Here is a 22501-nt window from a genome sequence, read left to right as displayed (position 1 = left end):
CAAGTTGCATATTTCACTTTTAATCAAATCAGACAAAATGATAATTTTGGGTCGAATGGGTTTTAAGATTATTTATAAAGGAACATACTTGAGAAAGATTGGGAGGAAAATAAGTACAAGTGTGAATTATTGTAAGCTGTAGGTTTATTTAACATTTCTTCCGTTTTGTGAATGTTATCCCTCTGATGTCCTCTTACTTCCTCTTTTGTGAGTTTATGTTCCAGACTCTCTTCATATATCTTATTTCCTCATTTAAACAAATTTCAGACTTAAAAAAAAAAGGGAGCAGAACCGGTGTTTTTGTAATTTTTAATTTTAATTTTCAAAAGGTGATTTTGAGTAGAAGCATGACTGTTAATGGTGCCGACAGATTCACGGACCGCCTCGCGTGTCCTCGTCTCACACCGGCCGGACGTAGTTGGCGGGCAGCATGCCCCGCTGCCCCGTGCGCTGGTTGCACCCGAACATCCAGCCTTCGTCTATCTGCTCCACGTCTGACAGCAGGTCGCCTTCCTGCAGAGACACCTCATCTGCTTCTGCTGCCGCGTAGCTGTACACGGCCTGGTAGCGTCTCTGTGGAGGGCAGACACACGGAGAGGGGGACGAATCAACAGAAGCACATAAAGAGAGAATACTGAGTCCAGACCAGTTCAACTGCACTGGATTTCACCACTGAGCCGAATGTATACATACATACTAATGCAACATAAACTGCACAAACACAACTACACCGGCACTCAAACTAGAGCTGCAAAGAGTAATCGATCAGTCAACTATTAAATTAATCGGCAACTATTTTCATAATAAATTTGAGAAAAACTTTAAGAAATAAAGTGTAATTGTCTGATTTCTGGTTTCTTTGCTCCTCTGTGGCAGTATATATATGATCTGATATTGTGACAGCTTCACTGTATGATCAAAAGTATGTGGACACCCACGTCTTCTACTTTTGGGTCGTTACAGCAGCAGATGAACACCCGCTGTGTTGGAATGAGACGTTCATCAAACGCATAAATCAGGTGTCCGCATATAGTTCGTCTGTGTAGTAGCCTTACCTCTCCACTAGGTGGTGCTACAGCAGCAGGGCGCGTTGGTCCGACTGGCTGACTGAATCTCTGAGGGTTGGACGGTTGTTCCTCATAGTCTACACACACACACACACACACACACGTTAATACTGATGTTAAATACTCAGAGGAGTCTCATGAGGGTGTTTCTCACCTTGTCTGTTCTCAGGAGGAGGTGCGTCACTTCGAATCCGGCTCTTCTCAAAGTCTTCGTGGTACTTTATCTGCACACACAGGCAGCGACACACGCGTGTTAAACCTACATCAAATATGACTGTTGAGAGGCAGCTCACCATTTTAGGAGGTGCTGGGAGATGATGAGGGGGGGGGGGGGGGGTCTCTGCTGCAACAGTTTCAGTAGAGGAGAAACCTCCTATTGTCAAAAAGCTGAAGACTTTATGTTTTAAGTTTCAGATTTATTTTATAGAAACAAAAAGATCATTAACTACAAAAAAAAAACATTTTTTCTTTTCTTTACAAATAGGAAAACCTATGTTATATTTCTACAGCAATCTTTATCTTTGAATATAAAATATTTTTGAAGGCTTTGTCTCCTGGTTTACAACAGAAAGAACTCAATAACTGTACAAAAGTGACGGTTCAAAGACTCGAGAAATAGACTTGTTGCATCATCCAGCGAGCCCACCAGAGGAGAGAGACAGACGACAACGTGACACAACATCTTTAAAATTCATCAAATGTTGTTCCAGCTTTTTAGGGGCTGGAAGAGGGAACTGTTGAAGAGGGGGAAAAAAGAGAAGCCCCCCCCATGTGTCCTCAACAGACCTCAGTGGGAGAAAAAACAGAGACAGGATGAGATGAGAAAAGACTGGAGGGAGTGAGGGACTTACAGAAGGAAAAACAAATACAAGAAAGGAGGGAAGAAAGAAGGCAAGAAAGAGAGAAAGGAAGGGAGGAAGGAAGAAAGGAAGAAAGATGGAGGAAGGAAAGAACGAGAAAGAAAGAAAGGGGGAGGGAGGAAGGTTGAAAGGAGGGAAGGAAGGATGACAAAAAAGAAAGAAGGGAGGGATGGAAGGGAGGAAGGAAAGAGAGAAGAAAGAGAGAAAGAAAGGATGGAGGGAGGGAGTGAGGAAGGTAAAAAGGAAGGAAGGAAAGAGAGAGAGAAAGAAAGGACAGAAGGAGGGAAACTCCCAGTGGAAAAATAAGTTACTAGATTTTTCCTTTTTCACATGCAGCTTATCACCCGTCATTCCTTTCTGCACCCAGAACCCTCATGAGACGAAAAAAAGAAAGTGTGTGTGTTTCAGTGTGGTATGTGTGTGTGTGTGTGTGTGTGTGTGTGTGTGAGAGCGCTGCAGAAAGCCGACGTTCCCTCTTGTGTCCACAGCTGAGAGACTTTGACCATATAGGGCAGCTGGACGAGGAGAAATGTCTGAAATGTGTCTGCAGGATCTGAGAGATCCTTCTCTGCAGCCGTCTGCTCTCCTCTGCTCGAGTCTCAGCTTTCTGTAAAGGACTAGTCCACAAATCTACTTCCTGTCACTGGACCGGGTTTCTGTTGTGTCTTTGGGTGAATGGCTCTACTTGCTGCTTGCATGTTCTGGTTGTTTTTAAGTTAATATATAAGTTTCTTCTGAAATTGTGTTTGAGTGGAAAAATAATAGTTTAAAAAAAAGAAGAAAAACATTGTAAACATGAGTTTATGGTCTCAATCTCTAGGTTTAAGTCTTCTTCAATACAGCATGATGTTCATTTAGTAAGTTATGGTCCTGAAGGTATCTCAGAAACTGGGCATGTAAAACCAAACCTATCTGCATGACAAGCTACCACTGCAGGTGGAGAACATGTGTTGTTTTGTGATTTGTTTGATCCGGTCCTTACGTTACTGATCTGGTCTTGCGTCTTCTTCACTCTCTGCATCTCCGGAGTGTCGGCCACCACGCTGAAACCTTTCCCCTTGTTCTTTTCAAAGTCCTCCTTATAGAGCGCCTGTAAATTTGTAATTCATCAGGATTTAGACTGGACCCCCTGAGGAGAACTTCTCAGAACCAAAAAGGGGCTGTGTTCTTCAAAATGACAAAAAGCTAGATTAGACATTCTGCGGTCGCACGCACACTTCGACCAAATGGGATTCACAAATAAACATAAACACACACAAGCTGTGCTTTAAACGGCTATTTGTCAGATTTCCTTGCAAGTTTAGGCGCAGGGGGGGGGTGGGAAACACTTTAAACGACATTAAACAAAGCTGGAATGTTTACTTGAAAGTAAATCTGAGATCCACACACACACACAAGTGAGTCATGTTCTTGCTATGAGGAATATGCGGCCTCAGTATCAGAGCTTGACTGCCGAGACTTTTATGGTTATATGAACTGTGTTGCATGGGACGAGACGAGAGGACAGAGAGAGAAAGAGAGAGAGGAGGAAACAGCTTTTGGTGTCAATTTAATCACCGTGTTTTCAGAACAACCATGTAGCATGTCGACAAAGTAATGTTACATGATAGTTTAGAAGTGTTTCAACCAAAAATGGAACTAGTCTGTGTGGTTACATCAGGTGTTTGTTTTCAGACATCTAGAGCCACGATTTACATCTTGTGTTTTGTTTGGTGCAGAGTTTCAGCAGAGGAAGAAATGCTTCACGAGTGACAAGACAATCCCTAAAGCAAGATTCACACTGTAAAGGAATCTCTTTAATTTGTGCGTGACTTGGAGGACTTAACCCTCTGATCAGGTTAAATGGCTGGCTGGAACAGTATGTGATTAAGATTAGAGATTAAGAGCAGTGAAGGCTGGCAAGGAGGCTGAGTTTAGCCCGGGCCACACACGGGACGTCGAAACAGAAGGAGAGATTTACACGTTATTTACAAGTTTAGATTTTTACATCTTTACGTCAAAGTCAAGTTTGCATGCTGTCATTTTAGTATTCAGACCAAGGGCTCATTTGATTTAATTCTATCTGAATGAAGGAGACAGATAGAGAGAGAGAGGGGGGAAGGTGTACTGAGTCATGACGAAGACAACCAGATGAGGACGAGTATATCTGCCGGAGTGACAGCGATAGCAGAGGCAGAGGATCTGATCTGTGGACGTCTCACCTGGCTGTTCAGCATGCTCTGCTGTTTGAGACGCAGATTCTCGGGCGTGTCGGCCACTATGGTGAAGGAGGTTTTGGGATAATGCCTGAAAGACGGAGAGGAGAATAACAGAAACGTTAGAACGTCTCTGTTCAAGGATTACAATAATTCACACACACAAAGTTATAACTCTAAGAACTGTTGCGTGTGGTGTAAACACTCACATACTGCAGTAAGGTTTCTTCTCAAAGCCTTTGTAGGTCGTCATGCTCAGGGCCATCTTGCAAACCTCGCAGCTGAAACACCCTTTGTGCCAATACTACAGAGAGCAAACAGTTAAAGGGTCAAGCATTCAAAACGATTACTCATTGCTGATTGTTTGGATGTATGCATTTGATATCAGCTGAAACACAAAAAAGGATGTTATTGTAACTTAAAAAGCATTTGTTTATGGTTTATGTCTTTAAAATAATTTCAGAATTGATGATCTTGTAATCATAAAGTAGGCCACTAGGACACTATGATCGAGCAGCATCTAGTGACATCTCTTTTAACTCTCGTTGGCTTCACACAAAGCTAGTTCTCAAGTCATGGAGAAGATTGACGGAAGTATATCTAATGAGCGTGCACGTGACATAGGAAGGGGAGCCAAATCTGACTAGCTTGTTGAATCACATGTTTTCAGATCCACAAAAAACGGATTAATGTTATTTCTCAGTTTGTGGGTTGGTAGACAGTCCAGATATCCACATGTTTGAGCTCAACCACTGAAAATGAGTTTTTCATGATATGTCCCCTTTAATACGCTGATGCAAGGAAAACACACACACACACACACACACACACACACACACACACACACACACACGTATATTTATACGTATACTTAAGTACAAATTTACTTTTTTTTATTTCTTCTACTCTACATTTCAGACGCAAATATTGTTCTTTTCATGCCACTACATGTATTTGATAACATAAGTCACTTTGGAGTGTTCAGATAAATAATACAAAATATAAATTAATTAAAAAAAACGATGATGTTTCATTAACGATTAAGATAAAACTGAAAATTGATCCACTCACAGGCAACCAAGCAGGATATAGTTAAATGAGCTCCACTCGTACCAGCTTCAACATGAAAGTGATGAACACATTAATGCATTAATAATCCAATAATATACATTATTCTGAACTTTTACACAATATCTGTGTAGGCTACTTCTTACTACTGGTGCCTTCTAAAAACATATACAACTTATTATCAGACAGTATTATTAAAGACTAAATCTCTAAAAAAGGAAATTAAAGTGTTATTTGGTTAGAGAATGGAGTTTGACCTTACCTTATCAAGGCAATTTATTTTTTCTGTGGGATAAACTGGTTTATTGCATCTTCCACAGGGCGGATTCATGTTGGTGCAGGAATTCCTCACAAACAAACTCTAATAAAAATAGTTTTAAAAAGGTGTTGAGCAGTAAAGTGCAGGCTGTGGTGAGCAGCTGGGACACAAGTCGTCCTCCTCTTCTTCGCCTGCAGGCATTTCAATTAATATACGGCCGCGAGGAGGAGTCAAGCACGAAGAGCCTTCATGGTGCCTTCAGGGACCGTCGGCTATAGGAAACTTCACTTGTTAAAGGGCTTAAAAAGTTACCAGAATCCCAGTTGTATCAAAAGCTCCATCTTGATACAATGTTTATTGTATCTGATGTGTTTTTACAACTTAAGATAAAACATGCAAAATCAAAAACAGACATCATTGTTGAATTATATTCACCGAAACTACTTACTAGTGATGAAGCCTTGTGAAGCTTTGGGCCCGTAAACAGTGACATCCGGTGGTTTGCAACACTCATAGCAGCACGTCAAGACCAGAGTTTATGGTTGAAAGACAATAGTGACAGAAGAGAAGTTAGCGGAGCGAGTTGTAATCCACGGACGCAGATGTAGTCTGTAGAAATGGTACCAACACTATCTTACCATAATATAAAATGGAGTACGACTCAGACTCGATATGTCGGGGGTATAGCTCAGTGGTAGAGCATTTGACTGCAGATCAAGAGGTCCCCGGTTCAAATCCGGGTGCCCCCTCTTTTTTCTAATTAGTTTCTCTACTTATCACAGACTGTTCTTATGTTACTTGCTAACGTTAATCGGTACACAGCAACATATATTGCCGGTTAACGGCAGATGTACAAACCCGTTACGTATGCACTATTACATCAGTATTTCTCTCTCTCTATATATATATATATATATTTTTTTTTACAATCATTTAAAATATTCTACTATCCACCTGCACTGCTTCCACTTTAAAAGTTTTTCAGATGGCCAATTAGTGTCGTCCATCGAACAGTAAGTGTCATATTTACATAATTAACGTTGTTTCTTTTGTTCGTCATTTAGCGTGGGACTAATTTTGGTGGCCACACTAGCAGGGGTCATTCTAATTAGGACCAATTAGTTTATTAACTCTGGGAGCAACTAACGCCAACAGCTTTGTTAGTTTACTAGCTTCTGAAATGTGCCGAGTGTGTAACAACATCAATGTCTGTTTTAAACACTAAGGAGACAAACGCTGCCTTAGCTTGCTGATAAATAAGATAGCTGAGTTTCTGTAATTAAAGCCACCTTTTTGTTGGCATCTGTGGGACAAAGCGTTCCATGATTTGGGATCAATTTGTGTTGATGTGTTGACTTTCCTGTAGATTTATGGCTCCACCGTGTGGCAGTGCTATGTATTGTTTGTTTATCATCAATACCTTATAATATTCTTATATAAAGTCTATGATCAATCCCTAATAGTGACTGACGTTAGGTCTGGGTGTATCACTTTTTTCCTCTCTCTGTTTTTTTCTTGTATACAATATACTTGTTCAATTATAATGATTATATATAGAGAGATATATGGAGTTTATTTAGTTGTATCCCGTACATATAATCTATTTACTATTTGGATAAAAAAGGCATTATCCAAGTTATTTTTCCCTGTTGTGCTCTCTTGTGCCTCATTTGTTCCATCACTAAACGGTCAACAAAACCACATTTCATTGCATTTAATTAGGCATCATGTATCACTGTATCACAAAATAAGGATATTACAATGCATGTCAGGGCTGTTTGTTTACATGCATTATTTGTATGCGTCATTACCTCACTTGTGCCTGGACATTGAGTTTATTGCATGCAAAAACAATGTAGATTACTTTGTTAGTATCTTTACATCACTTGTAATGAGTGAGAGCTTTTAGACAGTATGTTAACCGATGACAGTGACCATCGTCCTCTCCACATTTGTCTCAGTAACTTTGATATTCCTGCTCTAAATATTGGCCAATGTGGTCTGCACCATTTTATTTTCAACACTCACCACCAGCTTTTATTAGAATACATTTAAACAGAAAGGTTAAAAGAAAAACAGTCATAACGTCACGTCTCTAAAAGTGAATCTCAGCAACTTTTCTCTAGAGAAGTTCAAGATGATCATTATAATCACTATCAGTTACATTGCTAAATATCTGTTATAGTGAATTCCACAGAAATATAACATTTTATGAACCAATCAATGGTCGCGTAGAAGTTTCATGAAACAAAAATAACTCCATAAACAGAATAGATACACATTGTTACTTTGAGCTGTATGTTGGTTTGCAGTATGAAGGCTAGTTCGAGTCATTCCCTGACATCCGCTTGCGTTTTGTTTTGTACAGTTACACATTTGCATCTCATCATTTTTGTCATCGGCTTCCTCTCAGACCCTCCAAGCCGTGTATAAAATGTCAGATCCCCTGTGTGATGGCAAAGAGCAAAAGACAAGGAGAAAGCTGGGAAGAGCTACAAGAGCAGTGACAGTAAACACTGTCCAGCCGCCAAGGTTGGAGTAGAGACACCCAGTGTCAGCCTGATCCTCCATGTTCCTCCACTTGTAATGCCTGTGCAGTCCTCTAGATGGTGTCCTTTTCTTCTTCTCTCCCAGTCCTGCCAGTCCAGGAGTCTTAGGAGCACTGCTCGGCCTCCATGAAGCCTTCCTTTTCGTGACCCCCAAGCTCGACCTCGGCGTAACTGGACTGACAGCCCTGGTTGTGGAACTTCATGGAGGGCCAGTAGTTGTTGGTGCGACGCTACAAACAACAAAAGTACCTGAAGCTGTACAATATTTTCCTTTGAAATGTAGTGAGGTAGAAGTGAAAAGAAATTAAATTACACTTCAAATTAGCGTGTAATGTACTTCCATTCCATCAAACATGAGTGCACGTGTGGGATATATCTTTAAACAGAAGAATGAACTGTTCGCTCGACAGAACCAACGTATGAATATTGTTTTTCTCACCTGCATGAAGTAGAACGGTGGAGCGACTGTGGGGTGTGTGTTGATGTAGTAGACGGCCAGTAAGGTCAACGCTACGAGCAGAACCAGTGCAGCCACTACACCGGCTATGATGGGCATGTTCGCCGGTATCCCGTTCTGGTTCGGTGGACTCGTCTGTATCTCTGAAAGGAAGGAAAACAGAGATTGTTTGTTATCGTTAAAGCAAGTCTGCATGTAGAAGTGAGGTGACCGTAACCTCAGAGGCATTGATGGTACGTATGGTCTGACTGGCTGGGATAGGAGTATGAGCTCTGGTGTTCTTACCAGTGAATGTGACTGTTTTTAAGATGCACTACATTATGTATACAGCACTACACAGCATAGTTTAGTCAAGGGGGGGAGAAAACGTATTGTCTGTGTTGCATTATATGTGTACATAGTAAAACATTTACAAACAGTTTAACAGCAGCACAGTCAGTCAACCAATACATTGACTATTAAAGCTCCAAAACAAGCCTCAGCCAGCTTGTGATAAAATCACTGAGAAGGTTAAAAGGATAATTACGGTTTATTACAACATGGAGCCTATTCATAGTTGTAGCCATTTCCTATAGATAAAAATAAAATTGTATTAAAATAGTTGCTGGGAACATGGGGATCACTATAACGTCTAACATGGCAAAAAATAAGCAGTCAGACAATCAGACGGGTTGGATACTGTCCAACAGTGTAGCCAAATGATCTAAACCGCTTTATTTGGAGGTAAAACTCTCTGAAATAACCCCTCAGTGCGCAAACCTGTGATTTACAACTAAATCAAGTAGGATCGGTCAAAGCTGAACCAGGAAGTAGGTCTATAAACTGTGACGGAAGTTTACAACCTACGGTTTGGGTGATAATTATACTGTTTCTTTGTTTTCTCTCCCGAATAACCTTAGTAACCTGGACATTTCTTTGTTTATTTATTTGACTATTTGTGTTTCTTGCCCCGTCTGAATCTTTTAGCGATGTTATCTCATTCTCACACCTCAGCATTTACCTGGATGAGTACAAAGTGATTATCAGTGTAAGGAATTGTGTCCAAATCTACGGAAATAAGACCAAAGGAATTATTCTTTACTGTAAGTGCAGCGAAAAACATTGCCTTTGAAGATGTTGTTTCGTCTTTAGGCTTTTATAAACTTTGTCAGACCTTGTCTGCTTTCTAAAAAAATTCATATTTTGGTCACATAATTCAATTTTCTGCTTCTTAAGTTCTTATTTTCTAATCTGTATGTCAGTCATTGGATGCCTGTGACTGTGTAAACTCCAGATACAACAACGGTAAAAGTCCAGGGCTTCTGGTTCTGATCATGACAGACTCAGATAAGTGTTGTCTCTGGAGAAAGCTGAATCCAAGTCACACATCTTTGTAAAACAACAGTCCGGTCATTTGGCTTCATCTTTCTCCAGACTTTGAACCAGCAGGATCATTGAGATGAACCTTTACCGACATACCTCACTGTCTGTTTACCCCTCAGAGACGTTTACCTGTAGTGACGGGCTGGTCTTTGGTCCATGCTGAAGAAGGCGTTGGACCTGGAGAGGACAGGTTGAAGGAGCTCATAGATCCCTCAGGTAGTACGGGGTTGTAGTCCTCACATGTGCCTTTTGCCTGAGTGAATGACCACAGGAGTGACTCAAGAACAAATGAACCGGCTGCTCATTTCTCTGTTGTAAAAATCGGTAAAATGAATCTCACCTCTTCAGTACAGTTGTAATCTAACCAGTCTTGTCTATGCCGGTCGATACCGTCAGAACATCTGAAACTCAGAGCAAAAATGAGAAGAGCCAGGCTCTCTGCGGCCTCATCGCAAGATACACCTGTCAGAATCTGACCCTACCGTTGAAGCGTGTTGCACCAGCCACAGTTAGTTGTCAGGTTGGATGCTAGGCAGAGATCACAGGAAGTGTGTTGAAGACAAGCTGGAGGAATCAAATCACAGTGTCCTGGAGTCAGAGAGGTGAATAACGAGGCGAGGCTCTCGTATAAAGGCTGGCTTGTGAGGATACTTACTCGGCAGAGGCGTTAACTCAAAAGAAGATCTGCTAACAATCTTTGTGATGTCAATCTCAACACGGTGATACTCAAAGATGGTACGTTGATTCGCTTCTTCAAGACAAATACAAAATGTTAGTGTGTTTGCAAGATTTTTAAGACATTTTAAAGTCAGTTGTGTTGAATAAAGACTCACCTAAGGAGGGTTGGCGTGCCAGAAAAGCATCAGACAGTCCCACTTTCACGGGATGCTCGGTGGAATTAATTTGCTCCACTGGTATGGGGACCTGAAAAAAAATACCATCAGCGTCTGTTTTAACAGCTGTAACAGTGTACAGATGATGAAGAAAACAGTTGAAATCCACAACTTACATCTCTGTAGTTGAAAACAATGGTTCCATTTCTGCCGAGGACCGCCTGGAAAGTAAAAGGTCCTTCAGCCTCTCGGTCCTTCAGGTGCACTTTGTCCCACTGCACCACAAACAGGTTACCTGAGCAGAGCGGGAGACACAGAGGCTGGTCAGAGAAAAACCAGGAGCTCCCAAACATTACATACTTCATCAAGAGGAGCTCCCACTCACCGTTGTCCGAGTACCTCACTGTTGAGTTTTGGGAGAAGCTGGGGTTGAAGTTGGCCATGAGGGGAGCGATGTACTGTGTGGCAGTCAGCATCCGATGAGTAATGTCACCCATGAAGATGAACCCTAAGGGGCACGTGCAGATGTTAGAAGTTGTGTTGCATATTTGTACTCACAAACTATGTCTGCTTTTTTCAAATGCATGTTTCTTTCTTTTTTTTTTAAACCTAAATGCTTTTTAGGTTCTGATGACCAAAATGTGTTTGTAGCAGAGTATCAAGAACAACATTTAACATCAAGCCAGAATATTTTCCCAGGGTTGGAGGACTAAGTCCTTCAGCACACTGGTAGACGTTCAGTCTCCAGATTGGAAGAGCAAAGTAGACGAGCTCTGCGGTGATATCAAGTAATGTAAAGAGAAAACTCACCACCAGTCGCGATGATAATTTGTCTCAAGGTGTGTCCATAAAAAGGGAAATCAAACGAAAGCGCCACCCTCTGTGGAAAAGAAAACATGTCAGACAAGGCTGGGTGCTAAATCAGACTCTCTGTGTGTGTGTGTGTGTGTGGGTGTGTGTGTGTGTGTGTGTGTGTGTGTGTGTGTGTGTGTGTGTGAGTCTAACCGCTGCCTTCTGGTGTGCATTGGACAGTATGTAGTGGATCTGGAATTGGCTCTGGGTGTTCAGGTCTACCCACTTGTCCTCCGTCCGTCTGTTTGTTGGAGCAAAACTCTGCCATGTGTAGTACTGCTGGGAGTCCTCCTCAGAGAAAAAGGCATTAGAAACAGTTGTCGTAAGACAGTATTCATGCGGAGGTTATTTAAAATGGGTTTAACAGCCATTGACTTGCATCATATAATAACGTCACTATTCCACAATTCATATCGTTTTGCCCAAAAGCTCTTAAATGATAGTTGGTACCAGTTAGGGCTGAACGATGTGAGGAAAATATCAAATCACAAATCATCTTCCCAGTTTTTTTGATTGTGATTCAAAATGAAGTTATTTTCCAAAATTGTACCACACGAGTTTTTAAGTTGCATATTGGAGATATAACATTCAAACTATAATAGAGCTGCTAATTGAATTAATCCATTAGTCGATCAACATCTGCAGATTAATCCATAAAGAAATTCATTTTTAGTTGTAGCCCTAAATTATATTTCATACACATCTCGTCAGAAGAAGTCATTCATAATTGGCCTGAAACAAATGTATATGTGCCACAAAAAAACGCAATTTATTATTTATTCCGGTAAAGAATATGCTCGGGGGATTTTCATCATCCAACAGTCCCCTTGGCCGATGAGTGAAAAAGTTAATTTTGGACACTTCATACAACCAATCAAAAGAGATGTCGTGTGTTGAGGGGTTGTTTGGAAACCACCGCACCAGACATCTGGGATTTATCTCCTCTGTTTCTGCCCAAACAGTTCCAGTTGAGGGAGCTGTGTACACACTGTGCTTTGACTCGGCACAGATCTCCGCTCTTCATGGCATTATTAATGTATGCCACAGTTCAAGGTGACAGAGAGCAATGGTTCTGGGGTTTTGTGCGGGCTCAGAAAGTGGAGCAGTTAAATGCAGCGCTCTCTCTGCCTCTCCGGCTGCTCCACATACAGCAAGTGACCCACTTGTTTTTCCTCCCATCTCCACCACATGTTTGCTAGTGGGGGGGGGGATTTCTAGATGAGGAGAAGTGAACTATCTTATACTTCTCCCTCACAGCTGACTGATTTATTGAAGAGGTTCCCAATTGGCAAGACAAGAGGTGAAGGGTTTTGTAAACTGGGACCAGACCTCCCCCCAAAAAGGCAGCAGCAGCAGCAGCAGTAGTACAACAGGGCTCCATGTGATCTTGTCCAAGTGAGTCATTCACATGCACACGCGCACATACTCGCACTCAAACAAACAACTGTAAGTTGGCAGGACGAGGCTCTCGTCTGTTTTCAATTTGAATTGGAGCAAAAAGGAAATAAAAAAAAAAAGAAAGAAAAAAGGTACGACACAATTTATTTGGGTTGAATTTGACTGAGGCTGATTCAAGTGAAAGAAGAGTCTGTGACATCATACACACTCAAACAAACACACACAGATGCCAAAGGTAATAAGTGGAAATTGGCAGAGGACAGGTTCACCTGACACAATAACATTAACCTCCACTCAAAGCTTCTCTAGTCTAGCAAAGTGTAAATATTATGACCCCACAGTCAGATTAAAGGTTCTACAATGCATGCAAATAACTACATGCTGTTTTCTAATTTGAACCTGATATTAACCAGCAGTTAACAACATTTTTTTCATAAAAATATGCAATTTTAAGAGCTCTTATGTCTGTAAGTCAACTTATAACAACCTGTAGAGCTGTTTTGAAAAGTGTAGCCATTACCAAAGTGCCTTGAACTTGCATTCTTTCTAATGGCCAGCAGTGGGCCAAAAATATGTCTGATTGTATAGAAGTCTATGAGAAAATGACTCTACTTCTCTCTTGATTTATTACCTCAGTAAACATTGTAAATATGGGTTTGTGGTCTCAATCTCTAGTTTAAAGTCGTCTTTAATACAGAATGATGTTCATTCTTTTTTTTTATTATTGTCCGAGCAAAAATGGACTTAGCAAAGGATCAATTATTTGTATCTCACCACGATGTGGGTCATGTTGTCAGGCAGGGTGCTGACATCAAGTCCTCTTCCTCCGGTGTTGCGGGCTTCTCTGTGTTTGTGTGGGGTCTGCTGGTCCCTCCTGGTTCTGTGGGAACTGGACAGATCCACATCCGTCTGCAGAAGAGTCCCACTCAGTGCATCTAGAACAAGACAGGCGTCGAACAGTTAACACACACGAGGGCCACACGCAGACATCCAGGAGGATTTAATCCATGAACGAACAGCTGCCTCTTGAACTCTGCCATGTTTTTCTTCATGCTGTAGTAATTCTTCATCTGTTATTTTAGATTCCAGACTTTTGAGAAAACATGATTGTCGAATTCTGTCCCCGATCCCAAAATGTGTGAAAAGAGCTCTGTAATTATCTGGTCAAATGTCTTTTAAAAGGAACAGGAACTAAATTAAACTCTGCGTTCACATCTGCTCATTATTGTTGCCATGCTTTGGTTTATTAACACAGAAAATATAATTCACGTTTGGAGCAATAACTCACACGGAGACAGAAGAAAACAACAAAACTCAGAAACCCATCTGGTTTCTTTTCTGTCATAAAGACACAGTGCCATGACTTCTTTCTAATTTCTACATTTTGAACGTCATAAAAGTGTGTTTTGGCCGGACCACAGGTGGTAATTAACTAATAGTGAAGCATGATACAGCCTTTATTTGGTACCAGCATTCTTTATTGGTCAATTATTCCTGTGTGTGTTTACGTCTGACCACCTACATTTGTTTGGGTTTCTTGTCATCGGCTCAACGGATCACAGATTGATATTCCTATTTATTTCACATTTGGAACGTTTCTTTCGTTCTTTCTTTAAACTTAAAGTTAAACCGATCCACGACTCGCTGTCCTCTGGACATTTCCAGACAGAGTTGTGAGATCAGCAGAATTCCACGTGAAGGTCTCCGACTGTTTTCCCACCGAAGAAGAAGTTGAAGGTTAAATCCAGCTTGTTGTCTAGATTTGTCTGATCTGAGCAGTTAAGTATAACCGCATGTCTATGAACTTCTTGAGAAAAACAAAGACAAGAGCCAGCCTGAGGTTCAGACCCCCCTCTCAGCCTCTTTCCTTTTAAATGGTGTTTACAACATATGACCAACAGTACAGTATGTGCACACCCCGGGTCCGATCTACATACTTTTTAGTAGTTTTGGTCTGCAGCTGTTCTTTGATTCTTGGCTTAGTCTGTTTGTTCCAATTAACATCGTAACGCTCCGGCATTCATTGATAATTTAGACGATAGTTTGATTCCAGCTGTGTGGCAATAGTTTGGGAAGGCCCTTTCCTGTTGATGACAATCCACAAAGCCAGCTCTATACAGAAATGGTTATCTCAGACTGGTGAGAAAGAACTTAACTGGCCGACCTCACTGATGCTCTGGGAGACAATCCCTGCAGCCAGGTTTCACATCTGGTGGAAAGTCCTCCCAGGAGAGTGGAGTCTGTTGCAGCAGCAGAGTAAAGCCCATTGTTTTGGAATGAGATGTTTAACAATCACTTCAGGGAGAAATGTTTGGGTGACTACAAACCTTTGACCAAAGTTGTCAAAAGTACGTGTTTATTTTTCTCTGTGTGCTTAAGAGAGAGTGTGCTTCTGTGAGATGCCGTTAAAATATTACCGCAACTTATTGGATATTTGGCATTTGGTCTCATTTTGATATTTGTTGGCTGAAGCAGACGATGTGTTAGTAGTTAGTTAGAGTAGTGCAACATTCTGGGAAACATGCTGATTCGCTTTCATGCAGAGAATTAGATGAGAAGTACTATATTAAGTTTGTACGTGAATGTGAAGCTGCAGCCGGTTAGCTTAGCTTAGCATAAAGACTGGAAACGGGGTAAACGGTTTGTCTGGCTCCGTTAAAAGGTAACGAAATCTGCGTACCATCCACCCTAAAGCTCACAGATTAACACATGATGTCCTGTTTGTTTAATCCGTGCAAACATTTGAAGTTCTGGTTTTATGGTTCTTTGCAACACTGTAAGATTTCATCCTCCGAATCGTAATGGTTAAGCTCACTGAAAGCTTTACCTAATTGGGGTGCTCGGATGAATGAAGTGAATTTATTAGATGTGTAAAACACGATGACAAAAAGAGACTTGAGAAACAAAATGGGACAAGAGAAAAGAAACATCGAGAGGTTATCACACACTCAGGGGAGACGGCTCTAATGAGGAATCTCATTTGATTACGGTGCAGAGGAAGCCATTTCCACGTCTTCAGAACAAGAGGCTCCTAATTGGGTCATATTGGCATCACATATCATCATCATCACTAAACAGCTAAGGATGAGGAAGAGGTCTGAGGGGGAGGAAGGCTGGAAGTGGCAGATCAGGGACTATGCATTAGTTATTACAGAATGTACGTCAAGTCCTTTAGAAATGCAGCCAACCTGTATATGATTGTGCATTCATTTTTTCACTTTGCAAATATTGAGCTTCTTTTCCGGGAACATCTCTAACGTTGTTTAACTGTCTGCATGTGGGCCTGGATGGACTTCTAACAACAAAAAATAGGTTGCTTAAGGACTTGAGTTAAGTAACCGCCATAGCATCAGGTCTGGCAGACACATGTGTGTGTGTGTGTGTGTGTGTGTGTGTGTGTGTGTGTGTGTGTGTGGAACCTGCATTGGGAATGTGCAAACTGGAACAGAAGAAAACATTCTGGTGAATTTGAAAGGGGGCCAGAAATCCAACGACTAAAGTGACACATCTTCTGGAGAAGAGCGGGCGGTTTAACGGTAACCATAAACCATGATGCCCCCTCTATTACAATATATAATGCATGGAAATTATTCTGACAGTCCTCCAAATTTAGTCGATTTCAGATTTCCAGCTGTTTAATCCAATATATCTTGCAGCGCCACCTGTGTTGACCTGAGTGAGAATCAAGCCTCTAATCCTGCAGGTTTATTTTGAATTATTAACAGATGTACATCAGCCTCTTTTGAGGCGGTATCCATTACATCTGCACCTGCATTGCAGCAACCACCTTATACATCTAGTGGGTGTCGCATCAAACTAGGCCACATCATTTTGAGCCATATACAGTGTGCTATAGATATACACACTGTGTTCATTCATGCCTTTATCGTCTCCCACGCACCTTTCTCCCGTTCCCCTGATCTCTTGCTCTCTTTGTCTTTTTCCAGAAACCTATAGTAGCTCCGTGGTGTTCTTACATCACTTGTTTTTACATCTTTTGCCAAATTCAAACTATTTATCTATGATTTGTTGATGACAGTCACCAAAGAAACATAATATGTTACATCTTTACTGTTTGAAAAGCAGCTTTTGAAGGCTAGACAGACACTGGACAACACAGACCAGATGAAAACACAAAAGACAAAAGCTTAATGGTCTTTCAATCTGTTCGGCTGGATGAAGTCCAGAGGTGAAAAAAAATAAATGTCCTCTGAAAGGAATCTCTTTCTTGTCAAATGTTCAATACTTTGTAGTGCGAGCACATTGGGGGATACACTGAGAGCACAAAGGCATGCACTTGGTCCTGGACAGGAAAATCTAATTATCTGCAAGCCCAACAAAAGAGAGCAGAAGGCCAACATCTTTGCTCCAGAGACGGATACGCTGAGGAGAGTGAATCATTATGTACCATCCAAACACAGCAGGGGAGACATGATTAAACCTCACGATACGAACAAAGTCTCGAACCCTGTAACCGTGCCGCGTTGTGCGCTGTGTCGGACGAGACGCGGTGTAAGTGTCACCTGTCTTCTGGCAGAAGAACCATCAGTGGAACAGTAATCAAAATGCAACGTCACCGCTGTGCATGCCAATGTGTGTCTTTGCAGTTGATCCGTGTTAGAACCAGGCTAGGGCTTGTGGCGTGGCTGAAAGCCATTTGGCATTTTACGTTCAGAGGAACAAGCAGTAACCATGACACACAAACACTGTCAGCTGGACCGATAAGGACCCGAGAAGAAAAGCGCTCAGATAAATATGGACACACGGATCAAGATCAGAGTTTATAAATTGTTTGATTTACTGTCATGTTGTTCCTTCTTTGTATTGGAACCGACCTTTTGTGTGCAGCTGACATGAAGTTTCAGTTTGTAGATGATATTTGTTCCAGCTGTAGTTCACTGTCTTGATTTATTTTACAGAAAGGAATGTACAGAAACTCCTGATAAATCTATCTGGACAATAATCTGTCGGATTAACATGTGATGTTTTGATAAGGAGGCTCTGTTTACATGATGAGATTATTGGGCTATTTGTGGTCTTTGTTGTATGTTACCGTACTGCAGGAAATACGAGTTGGACTGCGGAGTTACTTATATTCCCTTTTGCTAAAATAATACGACTCTGAAGATATTCTCTTGGTGGCAACTAAGAAAAAGTTGAAGAGAAAATATTGGTGTTATGTCATTTTTAGCTCCTTCCGGTCATTAGTCTGCAGGCTCAGGCCCACCGTGGCTATTCATCACTGCAGCCTGTCAGATTTAGATCAGTTGTCTTGTATAGATGTCATCCAGTTTGAAACCTATTCACATCTGCATCAGACTGAAGCCAAAACGTATCAATGTGGATCAAGTTGTCTTCATGTTATTCTTACCACTTAAAAGGTCACCATGTTGATATCTTACTATCTGTGATTTAAAGGGAGCTGTCCCTAAATTTAAATCAGTATCAAATGACTTGTGCATTTTATGAAGCCTGATGAAACGGTTAAAAGTCAGCGATCTCCTCTACTCTTTTGTTTCATCATGCCGGAGCGGATGATATTATGCATCCATGTTATAAATGATGCCATTAACACTGGTATACTCAGACATGCCGAGTAAGCTCCACTTAGTGAAAAGGGATTTTGGTGACCTGCTGACCTGTTCACACAGCGGGTCATGACACCTGCTGCACTGGGAGGTGTGACCGATTTCCGGGTAACAGAAGACCTGAGTGGGAAAAATAACTTTGAGTAGTGGTGTAGATTTACTCTCCACCACTTCAGTTCAAACTGAAATATCTCAAGTATATTATTTTATAATATATTATCCTAATGACTTTGGTGATCCCTCGACTTTTCTTCTACTGCGCCGCCAGCAGGTTGACATTTGTGGTTTTGAGTGAAACGACTCAATAACTGTTGGAAGGACGGCCATGCCATGTGGTTCAGACATTCATGTTCCCCTCTGGATGGATTGGAATAACCCCTGACTTTCATCCAGCCTGAGCTGTGCTTGTTTACTGTTTAGTGCTGTTGTTACTGTTCCTCAGTGCAGCCTCTCACAGAGCCGCTTGCATGGCTGTAGTTTTTTTGCTCAACTGCCAACATGTGTTTGCACATGAATGACTCAATAAATACATATTACGACAAACATATCCAACATGCAGCAGACGTATGTAGAGGCCTGGTCCCACCAGCATTTATAACGGCAACATTTCATGAAATTCGTGCTGTTGGTCAGTCTTGACTGCTGACCTCCTCTGCTGACCTTTTTCAGAGAGCAGAGACAGACATTTTATGTGAAACCGCTGGACTATGAAGTGGCCCTCGGTCAGAGCCCTGACTCCGGAGTGGACGGTACAAATACATCCCCTTCAATCCAAGTGGTTGGGAGCGCAGCGTAGTCACCACAGCACCGCCAATTTAGCGAAGACCTGCTCTACTTTCTGGTGTGAGCAAGCACTTAGATGAAGTTATGAGGCTGTGGGAAACTGAGCCCAAAATAGAGACACCTGCTGTTCAGGGGTGAGGCTGACAACTTGAACTGGATCCTTGGTGTTAGTGTGTTTTTATTGATAAAGATGAGCATGGACAGACTTCCGGTTGTCTTATGTTAGGGCGGGGATCTGAGTCTCTGGTCTCTCTGCACAGTGTGTCGGCTTGTCCTCTGCAGAGCGAGGCCCCTGATCAGAGGAACTGGGAGCACAGGATAGGCCAGAGAAAGTGGGGCACCGCTGATTGTCGGAGGAGCGGCAGCGGAGGAACGGGGGCTGGCTAAAAATAATGTATCTCCAAGGAGAACAAAAATACATACATGCGCGTACACTCATACAGACACGCACACACACACACACACATAGTGAGGCAGCACACATATGCAGGTGATGCACAGAACAAGCACATTATGTCTGGTCATTAAACATAATTTGAGATGAGATAAAGCAACATAGAAAAGCAAGAAACTTTCCAAATATGTCATCTAGGCTCAGCTGCTGCTCTCATTGACTTTTTCTACTTTCATACTTTTTTTTCATAATTTAAATTACTGGTTAACCTCAAACATTTATCTGCTGAAGTGCAGGGTTTCCGATCACATGATTCCTATTTTTCAAGCAAGTGAGCACCAGATGTCTGGTTTTCAAATTGGAAACACTGGTTCTAATTTGAAACAATGGCATCCCAAGAAAATCCAGACCTTCACACACACACACACACACACACACACACACACACACACACACACACACACAGTCTTTCATGTGCTTCCTGTGACTGACAGAGAGAAATGTCATGGGACCTGTTAGCTTCACACATACACAAATCCACCCATAACAAAAATGGCCCAAAAAACATTTTTTAAAGCCTGCCTGGTGCCAGAGTTAGTGACCAGAATACTGTTCATATAATATTTCTTTTAACCTGAAAATTAGAAGCTGTTTTGACAGTCCGTTCTGAAGACATGCAGACAAAACGGTGTTGATATTAGAAGACATATGAATACCTGAGAATGGGGGGCTTACCTTCATGTACGTGAGCCCAGACTCTCCCCAGCTCAGCCTGGGAGAGACAGATGAGGAGAACGGCACAAAGCCCCATGTCCAGCCAACTCTTCTCCCTCCTTCCCCGACTTGTTATCACTCCTCTCTTCTTCTTCTTCTTCTTTTACCCCCCCCCTCACTTTGCTGAAAGGAACGGGGCGCCTCACTCCTCCACTCCCCTGCCTTTTGGTCGCTGTCTCTTGTCTCTTCGCCTTTGTTCTCCCACACAACTGCTTTTTTCCTAACCTCAGCCAAGGTTTCCTGCTTTTCTCTCCCTCCTCTGTCTCTCTTCTCTGCTTCACGTCCTCGTTTTGCCCTTTAGAGTAACATCTGGCAGAACAGGTCCCTGTCAGGGAAGGAGTTGACAAACAGCTCACGTGTTACAAAGTGAGGTGTTTCCCCTTCTCTCTTTCTTCTGCACAATTTTGTTATTTTTCCTTCTTGAATTAAGTCTTCACTTCCTCCTTTCCGTCCATCTGTCTCTTCTCTTGCGTGCGTCTCTCTCTGTTTCTCTCTCTGACAGAGCTCTGGATTTTTGTACATCCTCCACAAAAGAGGAAAATATTTATGTATTTCTACATTTTTTCATTCCTTCTAAACTCCAAAAAGGGGGTTGGAGTTGGGAGGAGTATGTCTCCCTCATGTGGAAGCACGTTGAACCAAAACAAATGTGACGTTGTTGACATTCTGAGAAATCATTCCCTGTTGTTTGTTTGAAGAAATATTACGTGGATTAATGCAAAATTGTACGTTCATTTGATTTTATTATAGAGGGTCATGTTAAATGTAAAAAAAACACATTTATTCATATAGTTATATAAGTTGTTCTTGTTCAAATACATTAAATAAATAGATTCTGCTTTAATCTGACATGTTTTTCAGGAACCTGGGACATCAGGAGTAAACGTTGCAACTGTGACTGTGATTGTCGTCCGTCGCTGCTCATCAGTAAGTAAGAAGCGGCCTCTTTATTAAGAATCAGAAGCAGGACGGATTTAAAGGTCCAGAACACCGACAGCAAAGAATAAGAGAAACTCGACGCTGCCCAGCAATGTAGAGATATATAATAATAAAATTAATAGCACGAAATGTGGAACCAAAGTTCACAAGCACAAATTCCACCTGGACACCTTGAGCTGTACGCCGCTTGTTGGTGTAGTTGTATTATAAGGCTTGTTTCCCGCCGCCGTACCAAACTGGTACAGAACCATGACTCCTAAACCGGGACTTTAATGTCCTGTTACACCTCTAGTATTAATATTCACACCAAGCATCTATGAAATGTGTTCTGAGCTGAGTATTCTCAGTAGGAGTTAAGCTTATATGCATGTGGACAGGTGGGAGACAGCAGGACGTCCCGTGGTGCTCTGCAGAAAAATTCTTGCACAGCTGTTGAAGAGGATAACAAAAGTGTATCCACGGACTCTCCGTTAAAAAAAAATCTCTGCTTCTGAACCAGTATACACAAAATATTTGAATGGTGCATGCACAGACAATGCATGTGCAAACATGCCCAAAGTATACCAAACAGGTTAGTATCGATGATACTAGCAGGTGTTACAAAAAGACTGGGTTTGGTCTTACTTTTGATCAAGAGGTTTCTTTCTTTCTTTGGCTTCTTTCTTCCTCGTCAGCTGCTCCAGTTTTAGGCCATAAGTTCATCTGACCGACATCTGTGGGAATCTGTTCAGAAGCAGACAAAACATGTTGATTCAAGTATCTTTTCTTCTCTGTATAGTGAATCTGAGTGAAGAAAACTGCCTTTTTAATCAACGAGAAAAACAAATCTTAAAGTCAGTTTAATGCAATAAATCAAACGTAAAAGGAATATCATCTCATCTCCTGATGCTCTGGTTATTGTGGGGCCAAAGGAGTTTACTGTGATGGTGAAAAAAACAAAGCTGCAGTCTTGACAAATGTGATAAATGAGTTAATTTGTGATCAATTGGATCTGTTAAACAATCCAACACATACAGACCAGCCAGTGTGCAGAATGTGTTCTGTCTTGTGACGCCTCAGAAATGCACATAATATTTGTTTCCCTTCGTTTTTAACACACTAACACAACGAGCGAAATAGTTTT

The 22501-nt window shown here is 41.6% G+C and overlaps 2 protein-coding genes and 1 non-coding gene across 4 annotated transcripts; 1 reads left to right on the top strand and 2 right to left on the bottom strand.

The window, feature by feature from the left end:
* Window positions 1-95: 95 nt before the first annotated feature.
* On the bottom strand, window positions 96-5639 carry LOC116381451 (LIM and SH3 domain protein 1-like). Of its 2 annotated transcripts, XM_031843615.1 has the most exons (8): window positions 5453-5520; window positions 5194-5238; window positions 4332-4426; window positions 4129-4213; window positions 2910-3017; window positions 1222-1291; window positions 1056-1144; window positions 96-573 (listed from the first exon to the last, which is right to left on the bottom strand). In XM_031843615.1, exons 3-8 carry the CDS (start codon window positions 4385-4387, stop codon window positions 400-402), a joined length of 582 nt encoding a protein of 193 aa, XP_031699475.1. In that variant the 5' UTR covers window positions 4388-4426; window positions 5194-5238; window positions 5453-5520; the 3' UTR covers window positions 96-399. The 2 variants fall into 2 exon arrangements, with proteins under 2 accessions (XP_031699475.1, XP_031699474.1); XM_031843614.1 differs by lacking the exon at window positions 5194-5238 and having other exon boundaries at window positions 99-573; window positions 5453-5639.
* Window positions 5640-6126: 487 nt separating this feature from the next.
* trnac-gca (transfer RNA cysteine (anticodon GCA)) lies at window positions 6127-6198 on the top strand. The gene has a single exon. It is a non-coding gene; the product is annotated as a tRNA-Cys (tRNA).
* Window positions 6199-7142: 944 nt separating this feature from the next.
* Window positions 7143-20911, bottom strand: LOC116380196 (plexin domain-containing protein 1-like). The gene is made up of 13 exons (XM_031842143.1): window positions 20401-20911; window positions 13675-13835; window positions 11656-11790; window positions 11461-11530; window positions 11036-11158; window positions 10827-10945; window positions 10651-10741; window positions 10473-10568; window positions 10300-10381; window positions 10158-10218; window positions 9947-10070; window positions 8438-8598; window positions 7143-8228 (listed from the first exon to the last, which is right to left on the bottom strand). Exons 1-13 carry the CDS (start codon window positions 20474-20476, stop codon window positions 8103-8105), a joined length of 1425 nt encoding a protein of 474 aa, XP_031698003.1. The 5' UTR covers window positions 20477-20911; the 3' UTR covers window positions 7143-8102.
* Between the last annotated feature and the right edge of the window lie 1590 nt (window positions 20912-22501).

Source organism: Anarrhichthys ocellatus, unplaced genomic scaffold (assembly GCF_004355925.1).
Source record: "Anarrhichthys ocellatus isolate YVR2014 unplaced genomic scaffold, GSC_Weel_1.0 scaffold4, whole genome shotgun sequence".
NCBI classification, from domain to species: domain Eukaryota; kingdom Metazoa; phylum Chordata; class Actinopteri; order Perciformes; family Anarhichadidae; genus Anarrhichthys; species Anarrhichthys ocellatus.
The sequence above is the reverse complement of the archived record's forward strand: the minus strand, read 5'-3'. Positions and strand labels throughout refer to the sequence as shown.

Coding starts and splice junctions, on each gene's coding strand:
- LOC116381451 (XM_031843614.1), bottom strand. CDS start 5,521: ATGAATCCGCCCTGTGGAAGATGCAATAAACCAGTTTATCCCACAGAA. Junction 4,427..5,452: donor AAATAAATTGCCTTGATAAG/GTAAGGTCAAAC, acceptor TGCTCTCTGTAG/TATTGGCACAAAGGGTGTTT. Junction 4,214..4,331: donor AAGAAACCTTACTGCAGTAT/GTGAGTGTTTAC, acceptor TCCGTCTTTCAG/GCATTATCCCAAAACCTCCT.
- LOC116380196 (XM_031842143.1), bottom strand. CDS start 20,476: ATGGGGCTTTGTGCCGTTCTCCTCATCTGTCTCTCCCAGGCTGAGCTG. Junction 11,531..11,655: donor ATGCACACCAGAAGGCAGCG/GTTAGACTCACA, acceptor TCTTTTCCACAG/AGGGTGGCGCTTTCGTTTGA. Junction 10,946..11,035: donor AGTGAGGTACTCGGACAACG/GTGAGTGGGAGC, acceptor CGCTCTGCTCAG/GTAACCTGTTTGTGGTGCAG.